This window comes from Saccostrea cucullata, unplaced genomic scaffold (assembly GCF_032062105.1).
Source record: "Saccostrea cucullata isolate Sc308-1 unplaced genomic scaffold, CSIRO_AGI_Scuc_v1 ctg379, whole genome shotgun sequence".
Taxonomy (NCBI): domain Eukaryota; kingdom Metazoa; phylum Mollusca; class Bivalvia; order Ostreida; family Ostreidae; genus Saccostrea; species Saccostrea cuccullata.
Genome location: NW_026922802.1, coordinates 90,121 through 111,207, shown reverse-complemented (window position 1 = coordinate 111,207; position 21,087 = coordinate 90,121). Strand labels below are relative to the sequence as shown.

Sequence of the window (21,087 nt, the reverse complement as noted above, 5' to 3'; positions counted from 1 at the left end):
AGTGAAATCAAGGACACATATTTTCTAATATCCAAGAAATCCGCATAATTTTTTGTCTGTGGATTGTATAGATTCAGTGGAATTTTCATACCGTAACATTCTTTAATGGTAGTCTAATAAAATTCAATAAACAAAGTCAAGTATATTATGAATTATTGCTCTTTAATGGACATAATCCGAATAGGTAGACAAAGTAATTGTCCGAATTGTACTCGCCCAAAACAAAACAATGTTTATCTGCAATATGAATCTGATAAAAGGGATTATTTCGAATATTTATAAGCCTAGATTATGACCTGTTACTAAGACATACCCCATTGGTTATTAATTCATACCGATTACGTTCAAGGTAATATGACCCAAAGTTATTGTTTTATATGTAAATCTGATTCCAAAATAATCATTTCATTTTAGTTGTAACACCAAAGTCATCGTTAAATACTTAAAATGAGTCGGAAATACGCGTACATTACTAACAGATTTTGCATTTAGAAATATCCATGAATGAATTACAATGTGTTCCCGATTCTCGTCTAAGTCCTTTTTGCATCAGGATTAAAATAAGCTTAAGGATATCCGATCCTCAGCCAGGAAGGATAACTCCAAAAATTTATAATTAATTTGAAATGAGGCTTGAAAGTGACATTTTTTTATGCAACAATTTTCATTGTATTCATCTTTATATGATTCAAGGTCTTTGGAAGTCTTAAAAAAGATCGTATAAAACTTGACAATTGTACCCTACCAAAGTAGAAAAAATTAATACAGTTTTAGAGAAATAAGATTTTCTTGAATCCAGCCTTAGATACCAATGCTTATTAGCATGATATGAAATGAGAAGTAATGTGTGGTGCATGTCTTGCAATGATAGTAAAAGCCTTTTACACAATGTATTTTAGAATATATGACGAAAAAAGACAAAAAATACCAAATAAGTATAAAATTCATGACAATTTCTCTGAATGCCTGGATACCTATTGTTTTTTAACCTAAAATATATTTGTTGATCAATTTGCAATTAGAAAATGCATTGCTGATGTTCTAATTCGCTTTTCCTGCAAAAATACTGGAGATTTAAAAATTTTCCCTATATAATATGGAAAACTTTAATGTTTAACTTTAAAGAAATACTGTGGATATATTTACATAACTTTGTGAAATCAGAGATACTTTTATGAGTATTTTTGATTACTTAACTGCTAATTTTATAAATCTGAGGATCGGATTACCTAATTGCTGTCCATTCTGTTATCAGCCGAAATATATCGTATCTAATTAATTGTATTAATTATGTCTAAAAGCTTATTAAACAAAAGAAAACTAATTGACACCAGATCAAGCTTTGTTTGGTTGCTTTATGTTGTTTAACATCCCTTCAAGAATTTTTCACTCGTCTGGAATCGCCACTGCTTGCTGTAGTGTAATGCAAATTTAGACCAATGCTAAGCACTTTGGACATTTGCACAGTAGAGGGATCAAAATTCTTCATGCCAACACCTACCGCAACACGGGACATTTATACCGGTCTCCTTCAAAGGACCGGTCTCCACGTTCAGAAGTGGGACTCAAACACTCAGCGCAGGGATCAACTACTTTACTCTGTGACTATAAAACAGACACTATAGTGGTCTAACCACTGCGCCACGGGCAACTTAATTCCTCTGCCAAGAGTGTTTACTCTTAAATTATTTAATTCGAAAAGCATGGCAATGAAATTTTACTTGCAACAATTTTTACTACATTACGTACTCTCAAATATATTTATCAAGGTTCTATGAAATCTTTAAAACGGTTTATCGAAACGTTGTCATTTAATTAAACCCAATAAAATAATTTTAAAAAATGCATTTTAGAGAAATTGAATTTCCTTAACCTTGCCTTAGATTCCAAATTCTTTATAAGCATTCTATTAAAATAGAAGTGATCTATTATATCTTTTTATACTAGTACAAACATTTTACGCTGCTAAAGAACATTTTTAAAGCATTGATAATTTTAAACATCACATTACACAATCCTCAGTTTCCGGGGAGGCAGAAAATAAGAATTTCACAAGTTTTGTTCCTTACCCCAAAGTGCTATGAATCTTCAGAAGTATGCAACCAGTGCACGATAACGGATTAAAACAGATAGCAATGCATGTAGGCAACCTGAGTGTCAAGCTAATTTTCATCAGCTCTATAAAATGATTTTGAATGTACAGATTACTTCATTTAATGTATCATAAAAACCAATTTAGAATAACCAATGAGCATTTTATAAATCTATCTTCAAACAAATCTGTAGGGACGTGAGGTACATAATCGAATCGATTAATATACTTATTAGCTCCTGACACCCCCCCCCTTTTCTCGCATTTATAAACAACACTTGCAACAATGAAACAAAATGCCATTGCAGTGGAAAGATCAATATTTAAAACCAAAGAGTTCAAAGACTTTGAGTAATACAGGTACTTACGGGCATATAACGGGGGATAATCTGTAGGACTAATTTCTATTCTAAGGAGCTTAGAAATTATATCCATTACCAACACCTTGGTTAAAAATGGTGTGATAATTCTAAATCTACTCCATGGTCGCACACTTTTGTGGTCAACTTCGTACTTGGTTCACATTCTTTTATCAGCGATGTGAGCATTGCTTTGTCTTATTTTATATCGCAGTGAAAGTCTTAGCAAATTAAATCTAAAATTTACTTTCTCTGTATTGATTTGAGTTGATTAAAGGCTAGTGATTGTTGGTATTGTGCAAAACGACGACCTTGACATGTTTTTAAAGACCCGTGATAGGAACAAAAGCAAAGTAAATGTTCAACTTCTCCTAATTCGTTGCAAACTTAACTGCAAATTATTCGATACTTCTACTGGAAGTTACATAAGCTATCAAGTCTCTTAGAATTTTGAAAAGATTGCTTTATATTTATCTTCCATAGGTGATAATCATGAACAAGATCTCATTAATATTTCAAACTGGCCTCATGGTCTTTGAAGAATATTTCAAAATGTGCAAAGAAAAGAGATTTTTCATCTTATTATTTATATCTATTAAAACAAGTCTACTTTTCCATTAAAACTTGTAATACATAGAATAGAATGTTTAAAATGTTATTTTTTAAAATTCAATTAATCTATTAATAACATCAACAACAGAGATTAATTGTCATAGAGGAAAAACGATTGAAGTTTTATGGAATAATTTCTTTCAGTATGTTACAACATTTTCTACAACAACAATGGAGTCTTGCCCAGCAACATAACTCTTGACCCAGAATCCACAATCTGGTAAAATTGCAGCTTATTCATTACAACTTAGTTCTCGATTCAATTCTAAGATTTAAAAAAAATTAATGCATTTTTTCACTATATAATCTGATGTTTGGTGTCTCTACCAAACATCAGAACCCTCGACCCAGGTGCTAAGAATGCCAGTTTGGAAGACGTACCCATGCTCACAGCTCAGCATCATAAATTTAGTTTAATACCTGATAAATACCAATGAAAAAAGAAGATTCTCAAAGAATTACTAGTATTGCAATTTTAAAATATAAACAATAGAGCTCCACCCTTAGAAACCAAGCAAAACGACGTGGAACTCACGATTTTGAAATCAGTTTCATTGCTCAACAAACCCATGTACTGAGGATGTTTGTTATATATCAAGGGGCAGGGAAGAACATTCTCCAAACACGCATTTCACTATATAATCAACAGAGCCCCTCCTCAACCAGAATCCCTTACCCATGGACCATGGATTTCACACTTCTAGAAGAGGCATCTTCGTTTATCATGATCATGTGCTCAGTATGTCTTCCAGATGAAAAGGGACAAGAAGATTTTCAAAGAAATAATGTATTCTTACTTTATAATCAACACAGCCCCATCCTAACATTAAAACCTTGAACAGAGGCAATGATGTCCACAAAAGAGAAAAAGAATATATACAGTTTCACAGTATGATCAATAGAGCCTGATTCTAACGTTAGAATCCATGAACTTTTGATAGTAAACTCAGGTGACCTATTGCTGTTCGTTTTCGTCCGTCGTCGTTCATCGTGCGTTAACATTTGAACATTTTCAGCTTCTTCTCTGAAACCGCTGAACCAATTTCCACCAATTTTGGCCTATAGCATCTATGGGTGAAGGGGAACAAAACTGTGAATTTCTGGGTCCCTGCCCCCCTGGGACCTGGGAAGCGGGGCCAAAACCTCTCAGATTAGTGCAATCTTTAAAAATCTTCTTCTTTACTCCTAGACATCAAGCAGGCAAAGTGTTGGTATGATTGTAATCAACATTTAGTCCTCTACCAAAATTGTGAAATTTATGGCCCAATGTTCAGGGGTTCTAGTGCTCGGGCGGGGCTATATAGATTATATAGTGAAAATGCATTATTTCTTTGAAGTTTTTCTTTCATGCTCATAGCCATTAAATAGCATAACCATGTTCATAGTAAGTTGAATATGGCTGCCCTTTTCAAATTTGTGAATTTCATGACCCCAAGGCCAGGGGTTCTAGTGCTAGGGCGGGGCTATATATACTGAAAGGAAAAAGAAACGCAGGGTAGCATAATGTTCGAAAAAATTTTGACCACATGACCGAAAATTACGAAAATTGGTCAGAAGAGAAATTTAGTTACTTTGCACCAAAATCAGTTTTCAGAATTACTCAACCGTAAAATTTATGACGTCACGTATGGAAAACGCTAAAAAGTCCAAAACACGTGCAATTTGATGACGACGAGTTTGTCAACAAATCTTGTTGCATTATTTGATGCATTTGAGGTATGTACATCATTTTTCAATATTAAGAGGCATTATGAATTTCTTGCAATCTTGGCACAGTTTACGGAAGTTCAATGGGGTCTTGTTTTTGAATTGCCTAATTAATGAAAAAGGCAACGATGTTTTACTAAGCAGTTTGTTGTAAATTTTCCCCCATAAAACTCGTTAACCGTTGTCGGAGAGGGTCTGGAATGGTTTTCAATCAACCGTGACGATGACGTTAACGCGAAACAGAGCCATTTTACGAGCGGGTTATTCGTCCTGCCATTTCTTAAATCGCCACCTTACTAACACAAAAACAGCCATTTATACAGTAGACGATTATAATCATTACATTCAAACGAAATTTAGAAGAAAACAATTCCGCAATTTGGTTTTTTGAGCCAGTCAACTTACTGTTGTATTCCTCTCACTGGCGCATGCGCGCACCGTTTGACTTATTTTTTGGCGTGGTTACCCATGCCAAATATAGCCAGGGTTTGAATGATAAACACTCTGACGAAAGTCCATGCAAATGAGAAGTAAGGCTCTGACAGATGCATGGGAAAGACACTGAAGATAAAGAGAGTTTTTCATTTTCACTTTTGGTGGGTATCATTATTTGAGCTTCAATAACTCATGAGGTATTAGACAAAATTAAATGGGAATTTGATTATATCCTTTTGAAAGATGATTTTAAAAGTTAGATAGGAAAACTGATACATATTTTAAGAAAAACAAATTTAATTCACCTCAAAAGTTTACCCTGCGTTTCTTTTTCCTTTCAGTATAGATTATAAAGTAAAAATGCATAAATTCTTTGAAATTCCTATTCTCTGCTCATGGGCATTAAATAAACTAACCAAGTGCAAAGTTATGTTGAATAAGGCTGCCTCTTCCAAAATTGTGAATTTCATGGCCCCAGGGTCAGGGGTTCTAGTTTTAGGGCGGGGCTATATAGAATATATAATAAAAATGCATAAATTCTTTGAAATTCTTCTTCTCTGCTCATGGGCATTAAATAAACTAACCAAGTGCATAGTTATGTTGAATAAGGCTGCCTCTTCCAAAATTGTGAATTTCATGGCCCCAGGGTCAGGGGTTCTAGTTTTAGGGCGGGGCTATATAGAATAAATAGTGGAAATCCATAATTTCTTTGAAATTCAATCTTCTCTGCTCATGGGCATTTAATAAACTAACCAAGTGCATAGATAAGTTGAATGAGACTGTCTCTTCCAAAATTGTGAATTTCATGGCCCCAGGGAAAGGGATGTTTGTGCTAGGGCGGGGCTATATAGAATATATTTGGGAAAATGAATTATTTCTCTGAAAATCTTCTTTTCTGCGTTTGGGTATTAAACCAATGAACTATGTACATAGTTATGAGGAGAAAGGATGCCTCTTTGAGATTTATGAATTTCATGACCCGTGGGTCAGGGCCTCTTGTGTTGGGGAACTCTAATGTTTATATAATGAAAATGCATGAATTCTTTGAAAATCTTTTCCTTTTTGGATATTATGCCAATGATCTAAGTACATATTTATAAAGAAGAAAGCTGCCTCTTCCACAATGGTTAATTTCCGGGCCCCTGGGTCAGAGGAATTTGGAGGGGGAGGGCACACAGTCTGAATATAAATTAATGCTTTGAAATCTGCGCTTTAATATTAATCAACAATTTATGTTGAAATAAAATTCATGCTAAAATTTCCAAAATTTTGAAATATGTTGCCCCAGAGTCAGTGTTTCCTGTGGGGAGGGGTGCACAAGTGGTTACAAAGTGGAAGTGAATTTTCTCTTTGTTACTCTGATCTGCCTCTGGGTATTAAGTAACCAAAGTAAGCATGCCAAGTATGTGATTATGATTAGCAATGGTGCCTCTTTCAAAATTGTGAATTTCATGTCCTCAGATTTAAAACAGGAATCAAATTTAATTACGGGATTCTCAGGTAACCTATAAGGCCCGTGGGCCTCTTGTTGTACAATGTATATCATAATCAAACCTAAGTTTGCAAGCTTGGTGTCAAAGAGTAGCAATTTTTGACAATTGCATAAATTTGATGGTTTTGTCCGATCATCCGACCTTAGGGACGCAGACACCACGAAATTCACTATAAATATATATCTTCCTTTGCCCATAAATGTTGACAACAAAATGTAAAGAAATTGGTTCGAAAGTTTATGAGAAGCTGAAAATGATCAAAAGTTTACGACCACTGGACGACTCAGGTGACCTAGGAAAATCGGTTATCTTTATTTTTGTAAGAAGACATAACAACTTTGTTGAGCATTTAGAACCGTTTCTTCTTTATTTTCCCTTATAAAACAATCTACCCATAATGCTCTGCAAGATTTCAAAATTTCAGATATCTCGATATTAAAATAAGAAATCATGACTCCATAAACACATATGTCATTCTTAAATTACGGTAAAGAAAAAAAAACATTTAAATGTAAATAATCATTTTACTTCCATTAAAATAACAACAGTTTATTCGTAGAATGAAACTGGATCCAAAGGTACAATTAAATGATCATTTCTCTGATGAGCAAGAGAACAAATGGCGTTCATTTGGTATGAATCTAAAAAGTAAACAAAATACATGTAACATATATTAATGCGAATCTCAAAATGGTATTTAAAAATAAATAATATCCTCATATTATTTCAAAGAATAACGAATCATAAACTTTCTAAGTAAAACGAATGAAACAATAAGGATCATAAGGCGTTTGATTGGCACGTGTCGCAGGTTTCCACTTGAGCTTTACAGTTCCCATTGGGTTCAAAGTTAACCCGTAAAACGGGGTGTCCATTTTGTTCACATTTATTTTTCGTTTCCTGTCCAGCTAAATTGTCCTGAGTATCATACGGTTCGTCATCCCTCGGAACCGACCTGTATTTTTGGGAAAATTTCTTGAAAGCTTTAGAATTCATAAACACGTGTAGTTGATTTTCCTCGTTAATCTCGTGCTGATTCACTAAACTGTGCTGGCGTTCGTGCATGGTAGCACTTAATTTCCTTGATAATCTTGTCATTTCTTCCTTCGTGAAAAAACACTTACAGAAAATCTTCCAGAATTGATTCCGAAAACGCTTACCGAAGAAATAATATGGGACGATGTTTATAGCTGAATTTAGAATCACAAGAAAATTTGAGACTTCATTGAAGGTATACCAGGGCGCTGACACGAATGCCTTCTGATAGTCAAAGGCCCATATCATACGGGAAATAAGAGCAGGCCCCTGACAAATAAGAAAGATGACCACTACACCGATTAACATGATCGTCGTGTCATTCCGCCGCCTCTCTTTGGCGTTAATAAGCTTCCCTTTCTTCCTCGACTCGTGAACAGCATGGATGAGGAAGACATTTAAAACTAAAAGAGACAGAAACGGAATACCCGCCACACAAGTAAGATACAACCACGAGTGCACAATTTCTCGAAACTCCTCACTATTTCCCAAGTCTGTTAGTTTAATTACGAGCTGTCGTGGCTCCGTACTGTTTGTTTCGACAACTATTTCAGAAGTTTCGTATTCGAAAAAACGAATAATATTGAATACTAATCCTGCCAAGAATACACCCACAATAGTCTTTCTGGCAGTGGAAATTTTGCACCAACGCTCTGCCTTAAAGGGGTGGCAGATCATGACGTATCTATCAAGAGTGAAAGCACACGTAAGCCATATTGACGTCACTTGAAATGTAATGGCGGCAGGGTGAATGTATGGAAAGAGCTTGATGTAGAATGGTTTACCCCAGGTTATTTCCTGATGTGGTTTCTCAGAGTCACGTGATAAAATAAACATGGTAAGAATTAGAAATAGTAGATCACTTATGGATAAAGCAGTTAAATAGGAGTAGGTAGAACTCTTCATACATCCCCTGGATAGCACGATAATTGATAAAATGTTCCCGATAATACCGAACGAGCAAACGGCCATTCCACAAATCCCCATTAAATAATACATTAGAAGATTCCTCTCGTACATCGAGTCATCGTTTATAACATCCCTAACTGAGAGGTTCAAGCTTGATAAACTGAAGTTCACAAAAGACCCATTCAGGTCCAGCAGCTGGAGACCCAGGTAAGGGTCCAGAAAATTGAGATCATCCATTATTTAGGTCACCACTTCAGCCTACCGAGTTGTCCTTTGTTTTCCATTTTTAAAAGCTGGTGATGAAAGTCAGAAAAAGAAAAGATTATGTTATTCTCTCCACATTCGATGATCTGGCTCTATAAGCTTTTTTCTGTGTTTATATTTATGAACACTTCAAATAATCACATATTTCATAAAATGTGTAATGGAATCTGCATTCTGAATATCCCTTTTCTCTTCTTATAAAAATCATATCTGTAATAGAAAATGCAAAAAAGATAATCTACATGACCTTTCAAATCTCAATTTTAAGTTTGATATGTTGTTATTATTTATTTAAAAACATTAATATTGATTTTTTTGGTGACAAAAAAAATCTATACTTTCTCTTTTATGAAACGGGTATACCATGACCTAAACGGTCACCAGGATGCCATAAAATAATAATAATAGGGTGTTTCGGGGCATAATTTGTAGGTAAACACTATGAAAAATCATATCTTTACCTGTCATTTTCAAGAAAAATTTTTAGTAAGAAAACCAGTCATAATTATGAGATTTTTCTTCCATATCAGACGAAGAAAATGTTATGTATCCAGATTGCCTAGTCTTTCAGAAAACGGAAATCTGTATATTCTTGACCTCATCTTTAAAATAATGTCAAATTTAATATAGGTATCGGGACTAATTTTCATGTGATTTCAAATTGAATTCCATAAAAAAAACTTCTACATAATTCTATTTATGCCGTAAAGTAAGGGGAAAAGGAGCATGAAAGTGATTATGATTTCATAATGAATCTGGCACCAAAAACTTAGTCTAAAGACATTTACTAAATCTTGACCTTAAACTCCAGAAACCCTGGACCAGGGAGCCATGAAATTCAATATCTTGGAAGACGTGTCCTTGTTCTTCAGAACCCTATTATTAGTTTTTCTTCCATAAACATGTACCAAGGGACAGAGAAAGAGATTTTCAAAGAAAAAAATGCAAGTCATCCCTGCTTATCATAACCATACTCTTAGCACATATGCTTAATACACAGTTCATGTAGCAGTGAAGTAACGATATATGCACTTTTTGTTTTTACGAAATAATCGATAGAGTTTCGACCTGACACCAGAACCCTTGAACTCCATATCTTTAAAGAGGCACTCAAACTTAATGAAATCACGCATGCATTTGCTTTTTATACCTATAAACAAGGGGTAAAAAGAAGATAAAATCAGGCATCCTTTTTATATTATCAATACAGCCCCATTCTAGCTCCAGAACCCCCGACCCTGGGACCAAGAAATTCACTATTTTAATAAAAAAAAATTATTTATGTCAAAAAGAAAAGTTTTTTTTTAAACTTCCACTAATTTTGATGGTTTTTTGCCCCGCCTATTAAACCCAAGGGAGTACGAAATTCACACTTATTTGCTTACCCTTTGCCAATTGACGTTTTTTTTAATTTTGTTTTTATCAAAAAAGGGTTAAATTGGGTGAATTACTGCAAGCATACAACTTCATATCATAAATAGATCAAATTGTACATAACATATTACGATTAAAATACGGAAAATTCAATAAATACAACATGAACGTAATCTGTTATCTGTGGGTGCACTGAACATCGGATACAAATCTCTCCTCTTTGATTAGAGTTATCCTAAAATATGTAGGATCGTCGTTAAGGCAAGGCGATGTGATAAAATCTATACTGAAGATTGTATTGGTATTTTCTCTTGAAAAAAATCAGTTGTCGATTTGAAATAATACGATAAAGATCTCCCTAAGAAGGAAGGAACCAAATTAAAATCGTTTCAGACATGCACGATACTTTTTAAAAATAATCTGTGAGATTAAAAAAACACGCCAACGAAATAAGATATATTTATCTAACTAGTTTGCAAGTTAAAAAAGAATTCCGATATATTGATGTATAATGAATAAAATCTAATTAATTTTCACTTTACACCGTACACTGTAAGCTCATCAAGATTTTTCATTCAGTAATTAATTTTGTTCGCTAGTGATTTGAGTCTGTTGGAATTAAGAAAACTCTTTGTAGAAGCTTTAAATGACATTAAAAAGCGTGAGTATCATTTGTTACAATTTGTCAATAGTTATTTACTCACACATAAATAATTTTTAAATAAATCTCTAAAACAATACTGTCCTCTACAAAAATTTGAATTTTTCAATTAAAATTTGTATATGACAATTAATTGTCATATACAAATTTTAATTGTAAAATTCAAATTTTTGTAGAGGACAATACCTGTGACACCGTATTTGTCAATTATATAATGTAATCTACATAACGAGTTCTGTAATGAAACAATTGAGAGTATAATGAACATCCTAAAATACAGGGTTTTAGGGCTTGAAGATTCTTATTTCCCCACTTTTCCCCCGCCTAATCATCTCAAAACAAAATTTAGTAACAAAATGTATTACAAAATTTTCAATTCAAAAAATTTCAAACTGACGTACATGGCAAATCATTTTCCCTCTCAGTGTATATAAAAGTGACGCACTTTCAACGAACTAAAAACCAGATAAATTTTAACAAAAAAGATGATATATTTGGTAAATCAGAGACAAATTAGGTCACTTAAAAACCTCTCTAAGAATAGCCCAATCAGCAGGGACGCAGCTGAAGAACAAATTATCTCAACTCGTTACGGCGACACAAACAATACGAGGAAGGAAAACTTGGCTATACAAACTACCGGTCAAGTCTATTACAGATAACTAAATCAAGATATATTTTCGGCCAGAAATCAGTGATGAAATGGACCTAATGGTTGGAATTTGGATCGCAATGATAAACACAGAATATAGGGTCTTAAGTGATGTGCAATTTTCTAAAGAGACGAGGAGGAACGACGGCTTTCATTATTACAAATAAAGAACGTGTTTCCGAAGTAAAGCAATCTTATTTCCAAAGAAATATCAGATCTTGGGTAAAAAAAAGAATAAGTACCAAAGAATAAGTACAGCGATGAGAGAAATAAGCATGAAGAAAAAAAATCATGAAAAAATATAGCTAAGTCTGTGAGATTGATTTTTAAAAATACATTCATATGTAACTTTGTCCTATTTGATATAGCATCTTTTTTTTTTACCATTCAAAAATTTTCAAAAGTTACCAAAATAACATATTTAATAAAGCATTGCAGAAGATTCAATGTGAAAAAAAAAGAACAACCTTAAAAAATCCTGAACAAAAATTGCTATTTTTCTGTTATGAGATATCAAGATATTTATAAAGACAACTTTACCTTATTGAGTAACATCCACTATATAGTGACTTTGAATTTCATTTTAATGCACCTTCTTCTATCCCTCTATCGTTCAGTCCTGCCACTAGCCCACCAGGTGTGCGGTGTTAGTTGGCTAATCCTCGACCAACTCAGCTTTTGTAATTTGGGCTCTATTCTTTTCAACAAATCTCTGTTTTCAGCAATTGGGGCGGCTAGGTTAAAGTCTCTAACTGTTTCTAAAAATAAATGAATCCTTCAATACTCTTATGGAATAAAAACTCTAAATAAAGAATAAGTGGAAATATTACCTGATACCCAATAATTCAACTTAATACAATACATAGATAAACAAGCAATGAAGTTTTTGCAAAACCAAGAAAAAGTTTTTAACAACAACATAAAAAAAACCCAACCCAAACCAAAAAACAAACAAACAAACAAAAAAAAAAAAACAAAAAAAAAAAACAAAAAAAAAAAAAAAAAACAAACAAACACTGCAAAACAAAAAACTTTAAAACTGTGACTATTTCATTATATTACTGATATCGCATATGGCATTATAATACAACCAAATTTCAGGAATTTATTTTATTCTGAGACATAGATAACACTAGTTATAGGAGGCACCACAAGAAATATTGGTAAGGGAAAAAGTAAATTTATTTGATTATCTGAAAACAAAATAACAGGTTAATAAGTAAAATAGTTGGCATTTGGCATTTACTGTTATGAATCCCTTACTTTGGGCAAAAAGTGCAATTAGGTAGTTAATCTGGTTTATATTTTATTCTAAGGACAAATTAAAAATCGATTGTAATTTTGAACCACTTTTAAATATCAAATCGAGAGAACTGATAAAATATAAATTCATTTTATCGTGCACACCAACGTAATCTTCTTAGAGTCTTAGTACTGCTCTAAAAGCGAGGTGTGAAGGACTCTCCCATTTTTGGAAGAAATCAGATTGCGAACCTTATTCAACAATAGCGGGCTTATCACAGGTGTGAAATGTTATGTTACTTTCATAAACTGCTTATATTCTTTTTTTTGACATGCCTTCAGAGCAGGTAATTTGGACCAGCATTCAAAATTGGAGGGTTAAGGATTTTGGTTCTGTGTTAAACTCTGACAACAAAAACAGGAATTGTAAGAAATAATAAAAAAAATTGCCCATGTAAAACTCATTTGAGCTTAAGCCAAAGGGAAACTGAAAAAAATTCAAATAAAAAATACAAATGTCAGTAATGCACATAATAAATATTTTTATGTGCACGGAAGTTCCAGAGGTGGGATCAGGTGCCTAGGAGGAGTAAACATCCCCTGTTGACAGATCACACCCACCATAAGCCCCACGTATTGAACTATCCGTAGTCAATTTCGTTTAAAAAAAAAAAACAAAGGCTTAGCATTGGTGTTAAACAAGTCAGCGAAAATACGACCCAACATGATAAGTTATCTGTTTCGCTTAAAAAAAATGATCATACTCATAGTAAGCTCTTAAGTAGCAGATAAGCTGGGAGACATAAACGAAACTAAGAGGTAAAAGTGAAATATTTCTACATAAATAAGGAAACTTCAAAGTTGACGATGGAAACGCTGAAGTCATCTTGTTTGTCGGGTGTGGCCGGTCGCCAGGGGATGCTCACTCCTCCATGGCACCTGATCCCACCTCTGATGCTTTGGAGGTCCGTGTTTGCTCTGCTCCTACTTTGTATTGTTTTATGGACTTTTGATCTTGAATACTGTTCGTTTTCTTCATATGTTTCATTATAAAATTTAGCTGTCTATTAGCCTTTGTCTTCTATAGTAAGTAAAACATCTAAATATGAAACAGATGTATCATACTATGTGGAGTCTTTTATTTCAAGTTCACTGATATACATATATCGAGCTGACATTCGAATGAAAGTAGCTGATGTTTATTGATAAACCATCATTGATATATCTGAATGTCGAATTGAAGGCCACGGCTAGTGTTTTCCTTTTCTCGTGTAGAGGTATGTAAATAAATTCAGCTTCACTGGAACATTAAAGTAGGTCAGCTAATAAAGAGGATTAGCTAACAAACACAATTAGTGCCCATCGCAATTCCAACAGTTTCCGAAGACTACATAAATGTTGTCAATGAGGGACTCCAACGAGGAACTTTTAACACAACTTCAGAGTACCTGTGGGTCCTACCAGAGTAGTTTTCAACGAAGTAAAATGATAAATCACATTTTGAAAATGTTCATTTTTATTTAAGAAGCAGTTGTTTATGATATCAAAACGGCTAGATTTTAATTCATCGTGAGAAATTGTTGTATAAAATGTAGAAGTCAAACGTTTTGATGTTATAGACTTTTGAGTAATGCTGTGATAAAGTTTCTAAAAGGTCTTTATAGTTTTTGATGATCCACATCTGATTTACACCACTTCTATAATCAACTGTAGCACAAAATGCCTGGAGTTTCTCTTTTACACTATTTCATATTTTGTAAAGATAAAGTTATTACGTTTTTGCGTTGGACTTGCTAAATTATATTTCCCGCAATTTCAAAAATGTTGACATTGCTCACTCCTTCATGGTACCTGATCCCAACTCTAATGTTTTGTAGGTTCGTGCTTGCTTTTCTCCGTTTTTGTATTAATCAATGGACTTTTGAGCGTGAATACTGTTCGTTATCTCCATATATTTAATGGTATTGAAGTTATAACTATAGTTTAAAACACATTAGTAAAATGAATTACATGTATTACATCTTGAATAAATACATTCTGTTGGAATGCATCGCCAAAGGTAGAGAAGAGAAAAATTTTACAACACAGAAAGATGCGTTTTTGTATTTTGCGTCATTGCATTTCATTTTTGAGCAAAATTGTTAAAATGTGGTATGCTATTACATTTGTACGTTATCACATTTAAGGAATTTAAGCTAATTTAACCTATGTTATACGATATAACATAACTTGGGGCAGTTCACGCTTTACAAACCGCAAAACGGTTTATTAAAAAGCGTTAACTGACATAAATTATGTTATATCGTGTAACATAGGTTAAAATAAGCTTCATTCCTTATAATTTAATTTCAGTCTTGACAATAACATAATTTTCCCCTCCAAAAATGGCTTGAGAATTTTAAAAGTATTGTCAAGGAGAGTAACACAATTTTGACGTCACTCATTAAGTCTTAGGGAACTTATACGAACTATAAAATAAATCTTTTATCCAATCAAATGACGTTACAACTAAAATAAAATCATTCTACTTTAACTTCGACACCCCAAAATAACACAAAATGTTATATACACAACTTACTTCATTTTTTTTCTGTTATTACATTTTTTTACTTTAACGATGCCTCTTGCACTCGTATCTAAAGAAATTAAATTAAGAGTTTAAGACTTGATTATAAATTTTACTGCACAAGCAAATGGCAACACTGCGTTCAACGATCGCAGGCATTTGGCCGTGGACCGATCCAAGATCCTAATTGCCATCTTATGCGTTCATGTGGCAAGCAAACAAGGGTGAAATTCAATAGAAAACGTCACTGACATTTATAATCCTTTCTTTCATGCAAGTTCTAAAATTGGATATAAATATTTTATAATTGCAATTAAAGCTTTAAAAACTCCGAGAGAGCCATCAACTTTGATCGGATAAAGGATTTTAATATTCAGGTGTTCCCTCCCATATCTAAGATACATCATTAAGAGGGAAAGTATTTATAACTACTAATTTAATATCACTGTGTAGAAAACTTTTCACAAAGAAAGTTTAAAATTTTTCAAAAATGTAAAACATGTACAGTGAAACCACTATTTTTCATGTGGGATTAATTTTCGTTGTTTTCGAGGTGTGAAGAGACCCACGAATTCTTGACCAGCATGGAATGTAAAAGTTTACGTATATAAATACTAAACAGATCTTCACGCACGAAATCAAATCCCAACAAACCAACATTTTTTCCTCAAACCACGAAAATTTTACCCCTCGAAAATATGTGATTTTACAGTAGTTCTGAACCAATTTTCTTGTAGTCAATATGCATAAACAATCCAAAAAATTTAAAATCGTGAGTGAGAGAGATCGAAATCGAGAGAGATCCCCATATAAGGAAATACAGTTTAACACTACAGTGTGTAGAAAATGGTCAAACAAAAAGAATGAATGATGTTGGTTACTATTTGACCTACTGTAACATCGAATTTGCTGACAAGGTCATCTTATTTACCAAAGAATATGCAAAATTATAGACATTCAACGAGACTGTTGGTGCCTCTCTTTTTGAAATTCATTGTACATAAAGCATGCTCTTGCGTATCAAAAAAATACTAGTGTGTATTTTAATCATTAAAATTTTTACTATGTCATCAATGACCTCAGCAAACATTTCATTTCTTTGGAAAGTTGCAATGAAACATAAGGAGATAACGAACCGTATGCAAGATAACAAATCCTTGATGTAAATAAAATAGCAAATCCATGATGTAAATAAAATAGCAATGTTTATAAGAAACCAGAAGTCACTGTCGAGACTGTAGCTCTACTGGTTTGTAAAGGATGCTTGCCATCCAAGTTATCATGTTAAAGGAATTTCACAGACATTTCTATTTTTAGTAGCAATGGTAACACTGTATATCGAAAAAAAACAGATATACCTTGTGTAGTCTACTTGTGTGCCTAATATTGAAATTTATTTCACAGAAAATTTTTTTTAGTAATAACCATGGCAACACCGTTATCAAAATCAAAATCCAATGCACTATTTTATGTATCTTAGAATCTTGTGCCAATGATATAGGACCTTTTAAAGGAATTTCAAAAAATTCTGTTTTTGGCACCATGGCAACACCGCATAATTTAATTTATGTATAAATCTGTGTGCCAAGTTATATTAAAATCAGAGAGAATATAAAAATTGTTTACAGACAGAAAGAGAAAGGCAAACGCACATCATGAATGAATCTTTGATATAGGACGTGAACAAGGCATGCATAATTTATGAAATAAATCTGGTTTTAATAGAGGATATAAAAAAGAAAGGAAACGCACATCTCTAAGGAGATGATGGAATAAAAGTAAAGTTTTACTTCGACTCAAGTTTATTCACATCAAAATGACATTTTTTTTCTTCACAGGTTAGACAAAAAGGAGCAAGGTGTCCAAATACTTGAATTTTGAAACCATTATTCATAATTTTTTTTCAAAATGTCAGTCTGTAGAAGGTTTATTAAAAAGGTAAAATTAAAACTCATAGTGCATGTAATACGACAACGAAAAGTATTCAAGATAAAAAGTCCATAAAACAATACAAAACAGGAGCAGACCTCCAAAATATCAGAGGTGGGATCAGATGCCATGGAGGAGTGAGCATCCCCTGCCGACCGGTCACACCCACCGTGTGCTCCTTGTCATGATCAGGAAATAACGGAAAAATCCGTCGTCAATTCAGTGTTTTAATAATGGACTAATAACAATGAGTATGAAAATTGTCAGTCAGTATTTGACTCAATGATAAATCGTATTTGCTGACAAGGTCATTATATCGAGCATAGAACTTACGAAATTATGACTTTAAACGAGGCTGCTGATATTCTTGATTCATCAACTTGTTTGTCAATAATTTACCTCGTTTTCGAAATTGTTCATACGTAAAGCAAGCTCTTGCGTATCGAATCAAATGAGATATATAAACTCCGTAATCAGTTGATGAAGGTATATTGCTGCATAAGAATATCATAGAATATATCATAGAATTTGGTTGTTAGATTACCATTAGCGTCTTTTTCAAGTTAAATATCCTAATATGAAACAGATATGTCAGACTCTGTGGTGTCTTTTATCTCAAGCTCACCGGGATATATCGTATAAAAATAAGAATGGAAATTACAATTGTTAATTGACAATACCCTATGTCTTTGATATATCTAAATGTCAAGTTGATGGCCAACAGCAATTTCTTTTCTTCTTTTCGCGTTTATGATTTTGGACAAATTTTGCTTCATATGAATACAAAAATAGGTCTGCTAATAACAGGGCGCAATTGATACCCATGGGAATTCCAATAGATTGTTGGAAGTCCTGGTCTCCAAAAACCACATAAATATTGTCAATCAAAAACTCAAGCATCTTTTTTATGTCAACTTCAGAGTACTTGTGTGTACAATCAGAATGTTTTTAACAAAATAATTTTGCAAATGACCAATGACAAGGTAAGTAAATCTACGAGTTCCATTTTTATTGAAAAAGCAGCTGTCAATGATATTAAAATACCTTGACTTTAATTTATCGTGGAGAATGGTTGTGTATAAAGTTGAAAAGTCGTAAGTGTTTAAGAGTAAAATCTTGTGACTACAGATTGTCCAAAAGTTCCTTGGAATTTTTAAATATCCTTATCTGATTAACACCACTTCTTGAATGTATTGTTGCACAGTACTCTTGAAGTTTCTCCTTCACTAATGTTAGTACTGTAAATCACTTTTTATTCGCGAAAACTTTATTTTCGCGTAAAGGGTGCTCGCGAAAATTAAGTGTATTCCTTAAGATTATATAGAACAATAACCATAATTCTGAAAATTTTGTCTCGCTAATCAAGAGTCAATAGCTATCCGCTAAGGTGTCCTTTATGATCTACATATTTAAGTAATAAAAATTGATTTTCTTATAATGCTACCGTTGTGTACATGTAATAAAAATGATGTTAATATAATGCACAAAGTTCTACTTATGCTTTAATTTTTTTTACAAAGGTTTGTATCCAAACAAGAGGCCCAGTGGTCACATCGCTCACCTGAGTACTGTGACTAGGAAAAATGTAAAAATTAGTTTAAAAGTATTGAAAAGCTTAAAAAGGCAGAAGGGGTAACGGGGAGGGGGTACAATTAGAACAAACTTGAGTCTACACTCTCTGAGGGTGCTTTCGAATAAAATGACAAACTATGGCTTTGCTGTTCTTGAGAAGTTTGTTCCTATATACATGTACTCCTATATTAAACTTTGATCATCCTTTGTGGCTCCACCCTACCCAGGGAGTCATGATTTCGAACAAACTTGAATCTAAACTACCTGTGGATGCTTCCATATAAATATGACCATCCATGGCTTTGATGTTCTTGAGAAGATTTTCTCCCTATAAATTCTTATGTAAACCCTTGTTTGTCTATTGTGACCCCACCCTACCCCCGGGGGTCATGATTTGTACAAACTTGAATCTACACCACCTGCCTTCGGCTCAGGTGAGCTAAAAATCTTTGACGGGATTAAATACTAGTATCCATACACGAAATAAGTCGATTATGTATCAAGTTACAGAAAAATTCAGAATTTACAACCAAACCTTGCGCAGAAAAAAATTACATATCAAAGCAATCCTTTTTGATTACTTCAACTATATGTTCTTCCCTGTCTAGTGAGGCGACTCATGTTAGTATACTGCTGTGATGAAAATCATTTACTGTAGAGACCCAATTAACCCTTGATCAAAGTCCTGTTTAAAACCCAAAGACGTGAAGCGATTATAACCCGAGAAAGTAGAATTACTTCACTCACCAGCAAAGCTTTAAGATCAGCATGACTTTAAAATATCTAACCTTGTCATGTCCCTCATTTATCAAGTAATTTTCTTCTCATAGTGTTGCACGATAAGGTCTCTTTTACACAACATTTATCATCCAAGCAAATTCTCTCTCTGTCAAAGCCTCACAGGGAAAAGCAGATGCCCTTCAATATTAAAATTCCAGACTCTGTTAATAATTTTGTTATGGCACGACGAATCAGATTTCAAACGTTACAGTTAAATTATATATAATTTTTTTTTTCTAAAATGTATTTTACGACAAGAGCAAGAGATTTGTAGATTTTTTAGTTGCATCATTTTGATAAAAACCGTTGATCATTGCTTTATAATACACTTGTTGAGAGACAGACTGGCACGATTCCTAATGGTTTTTTTGCGTTTCATGTACGACCTTTAATTTTTCTGGTAAATCTGTCTCTGACTGTATTTAAGTACATTTATCGTGACATCCTTATTGTAATCTAGAATTGAACTTTCAGACACTGACATCTTTCTAGTAAAATAATTTGACACATAATTCATATGTAAAATTCTTCTTAAATGTCATGTTTAGTGTTGATTTGATTACCGGTATTTGTTTTCTGATTATAGGGCACCTGCTCCTGATTTGTATTGTTCTAATGGCCTTTTGAGCTTGATTGCTGTTCGTTATCTCCATGTTTCATGACCACACAATAAGGCACTTAACCGAACTTTATGATACATGTATTCAAATTCAATTTTGATCTCGATTAAATGTGCTGGTATAGATATTGAAAATAGAATTACCAGTCTATTTTTTCTTGAAAAAACCTAACTAATAATAATAATATGACTTCAATATTAGAAGCGATCCTTAGTATCAATAGAATGTATGAATGGTCTAATCATTATTTTCTATTTTCCCCTAAAAGACAAGGATTTAATTATTGTCAGCAGAATACACAAGGGTCATTCAATAAGTAAAGCAATACACAGTATATAATAAAAGGAGAAGTGTTTTATTCAATTTTTTTTTACAGTTGAAAAGTTCTATATATGAAAGCGCTCCTTATCACGGAAAATTCCATGATTTTTAAATTTTTTTAACTATTGTTATCGCAAAGAAATTCACTTTCAAAGCAAGAATGTTTACTAAACTGAGCTGAAAACTTTATAAATGATCTCTTCTACCAAGAAGATGAAAATTATAGTGTATGTGAAAACTGTACCCTGTGGAAAAAAATCTTAAACGCTGTCGAGTTTTCAGATTGATTCAATAATTCAAAAGATGGAGAGTTCAAATATATAACTATTGAAATGTATAGAGACATAAAAATATATCGATACTATGTGAGACGATATCTGAACATATACTAGATTTGCACTCAAAGACACTGACATACAATATTTCATCATCACAGCATTTTATAGAATTCTGACAAAGGAAAA

The 21,087-nt window shown here is 33.1% G+C and overlaps 2 protein-coding genes across 4 annotated transcripts in view; both read right to left on the bottom strand.

Annotated features, from left to right (window-relative positions):
• Nucleotides 1-21,087, bottom strand: part of LOC134262505 (general transcription factor 3C polypeptide 1-like) — a 124,241-nt gene that overhangs the window by 13,114 nt on the left and 90,040 nt on the right. The gene's annotated exons all lie outside the window — the stretch shown is intronic.
• The window catches only part of LOC134262504 (FMRFamide receptor-like), a 56,216-nt gene continuing 42,206 nt past the window's right edge, over nt 7,078-21,087 (bottom strand). For 2 of the 3 annotated variants that reach the window (XM_062744902.1, XM_062744903.1), the window contains 2 exons: nt 12,134-12,351; nt 7,078-9,116 (listed from right to left, as the gene is read on the bottom strand). In XM_062744902.1, coding sequence (XP_062600886.1) covers nt 7,479-8,879 — 1,401 coding nt within the window. In that variant the 5' untranslated portion in view covers nt 8,880-9,116; nt 12,134-12,351 and the 3' untranslated portion in view covers nt 7,078-7,478. The remainder of the gene's footprint in view (nt 9,117-12,133; nt 12,352-21,087) is intronic. The other variant, XM_062744904.1, reaches the window with a different exon arrangement.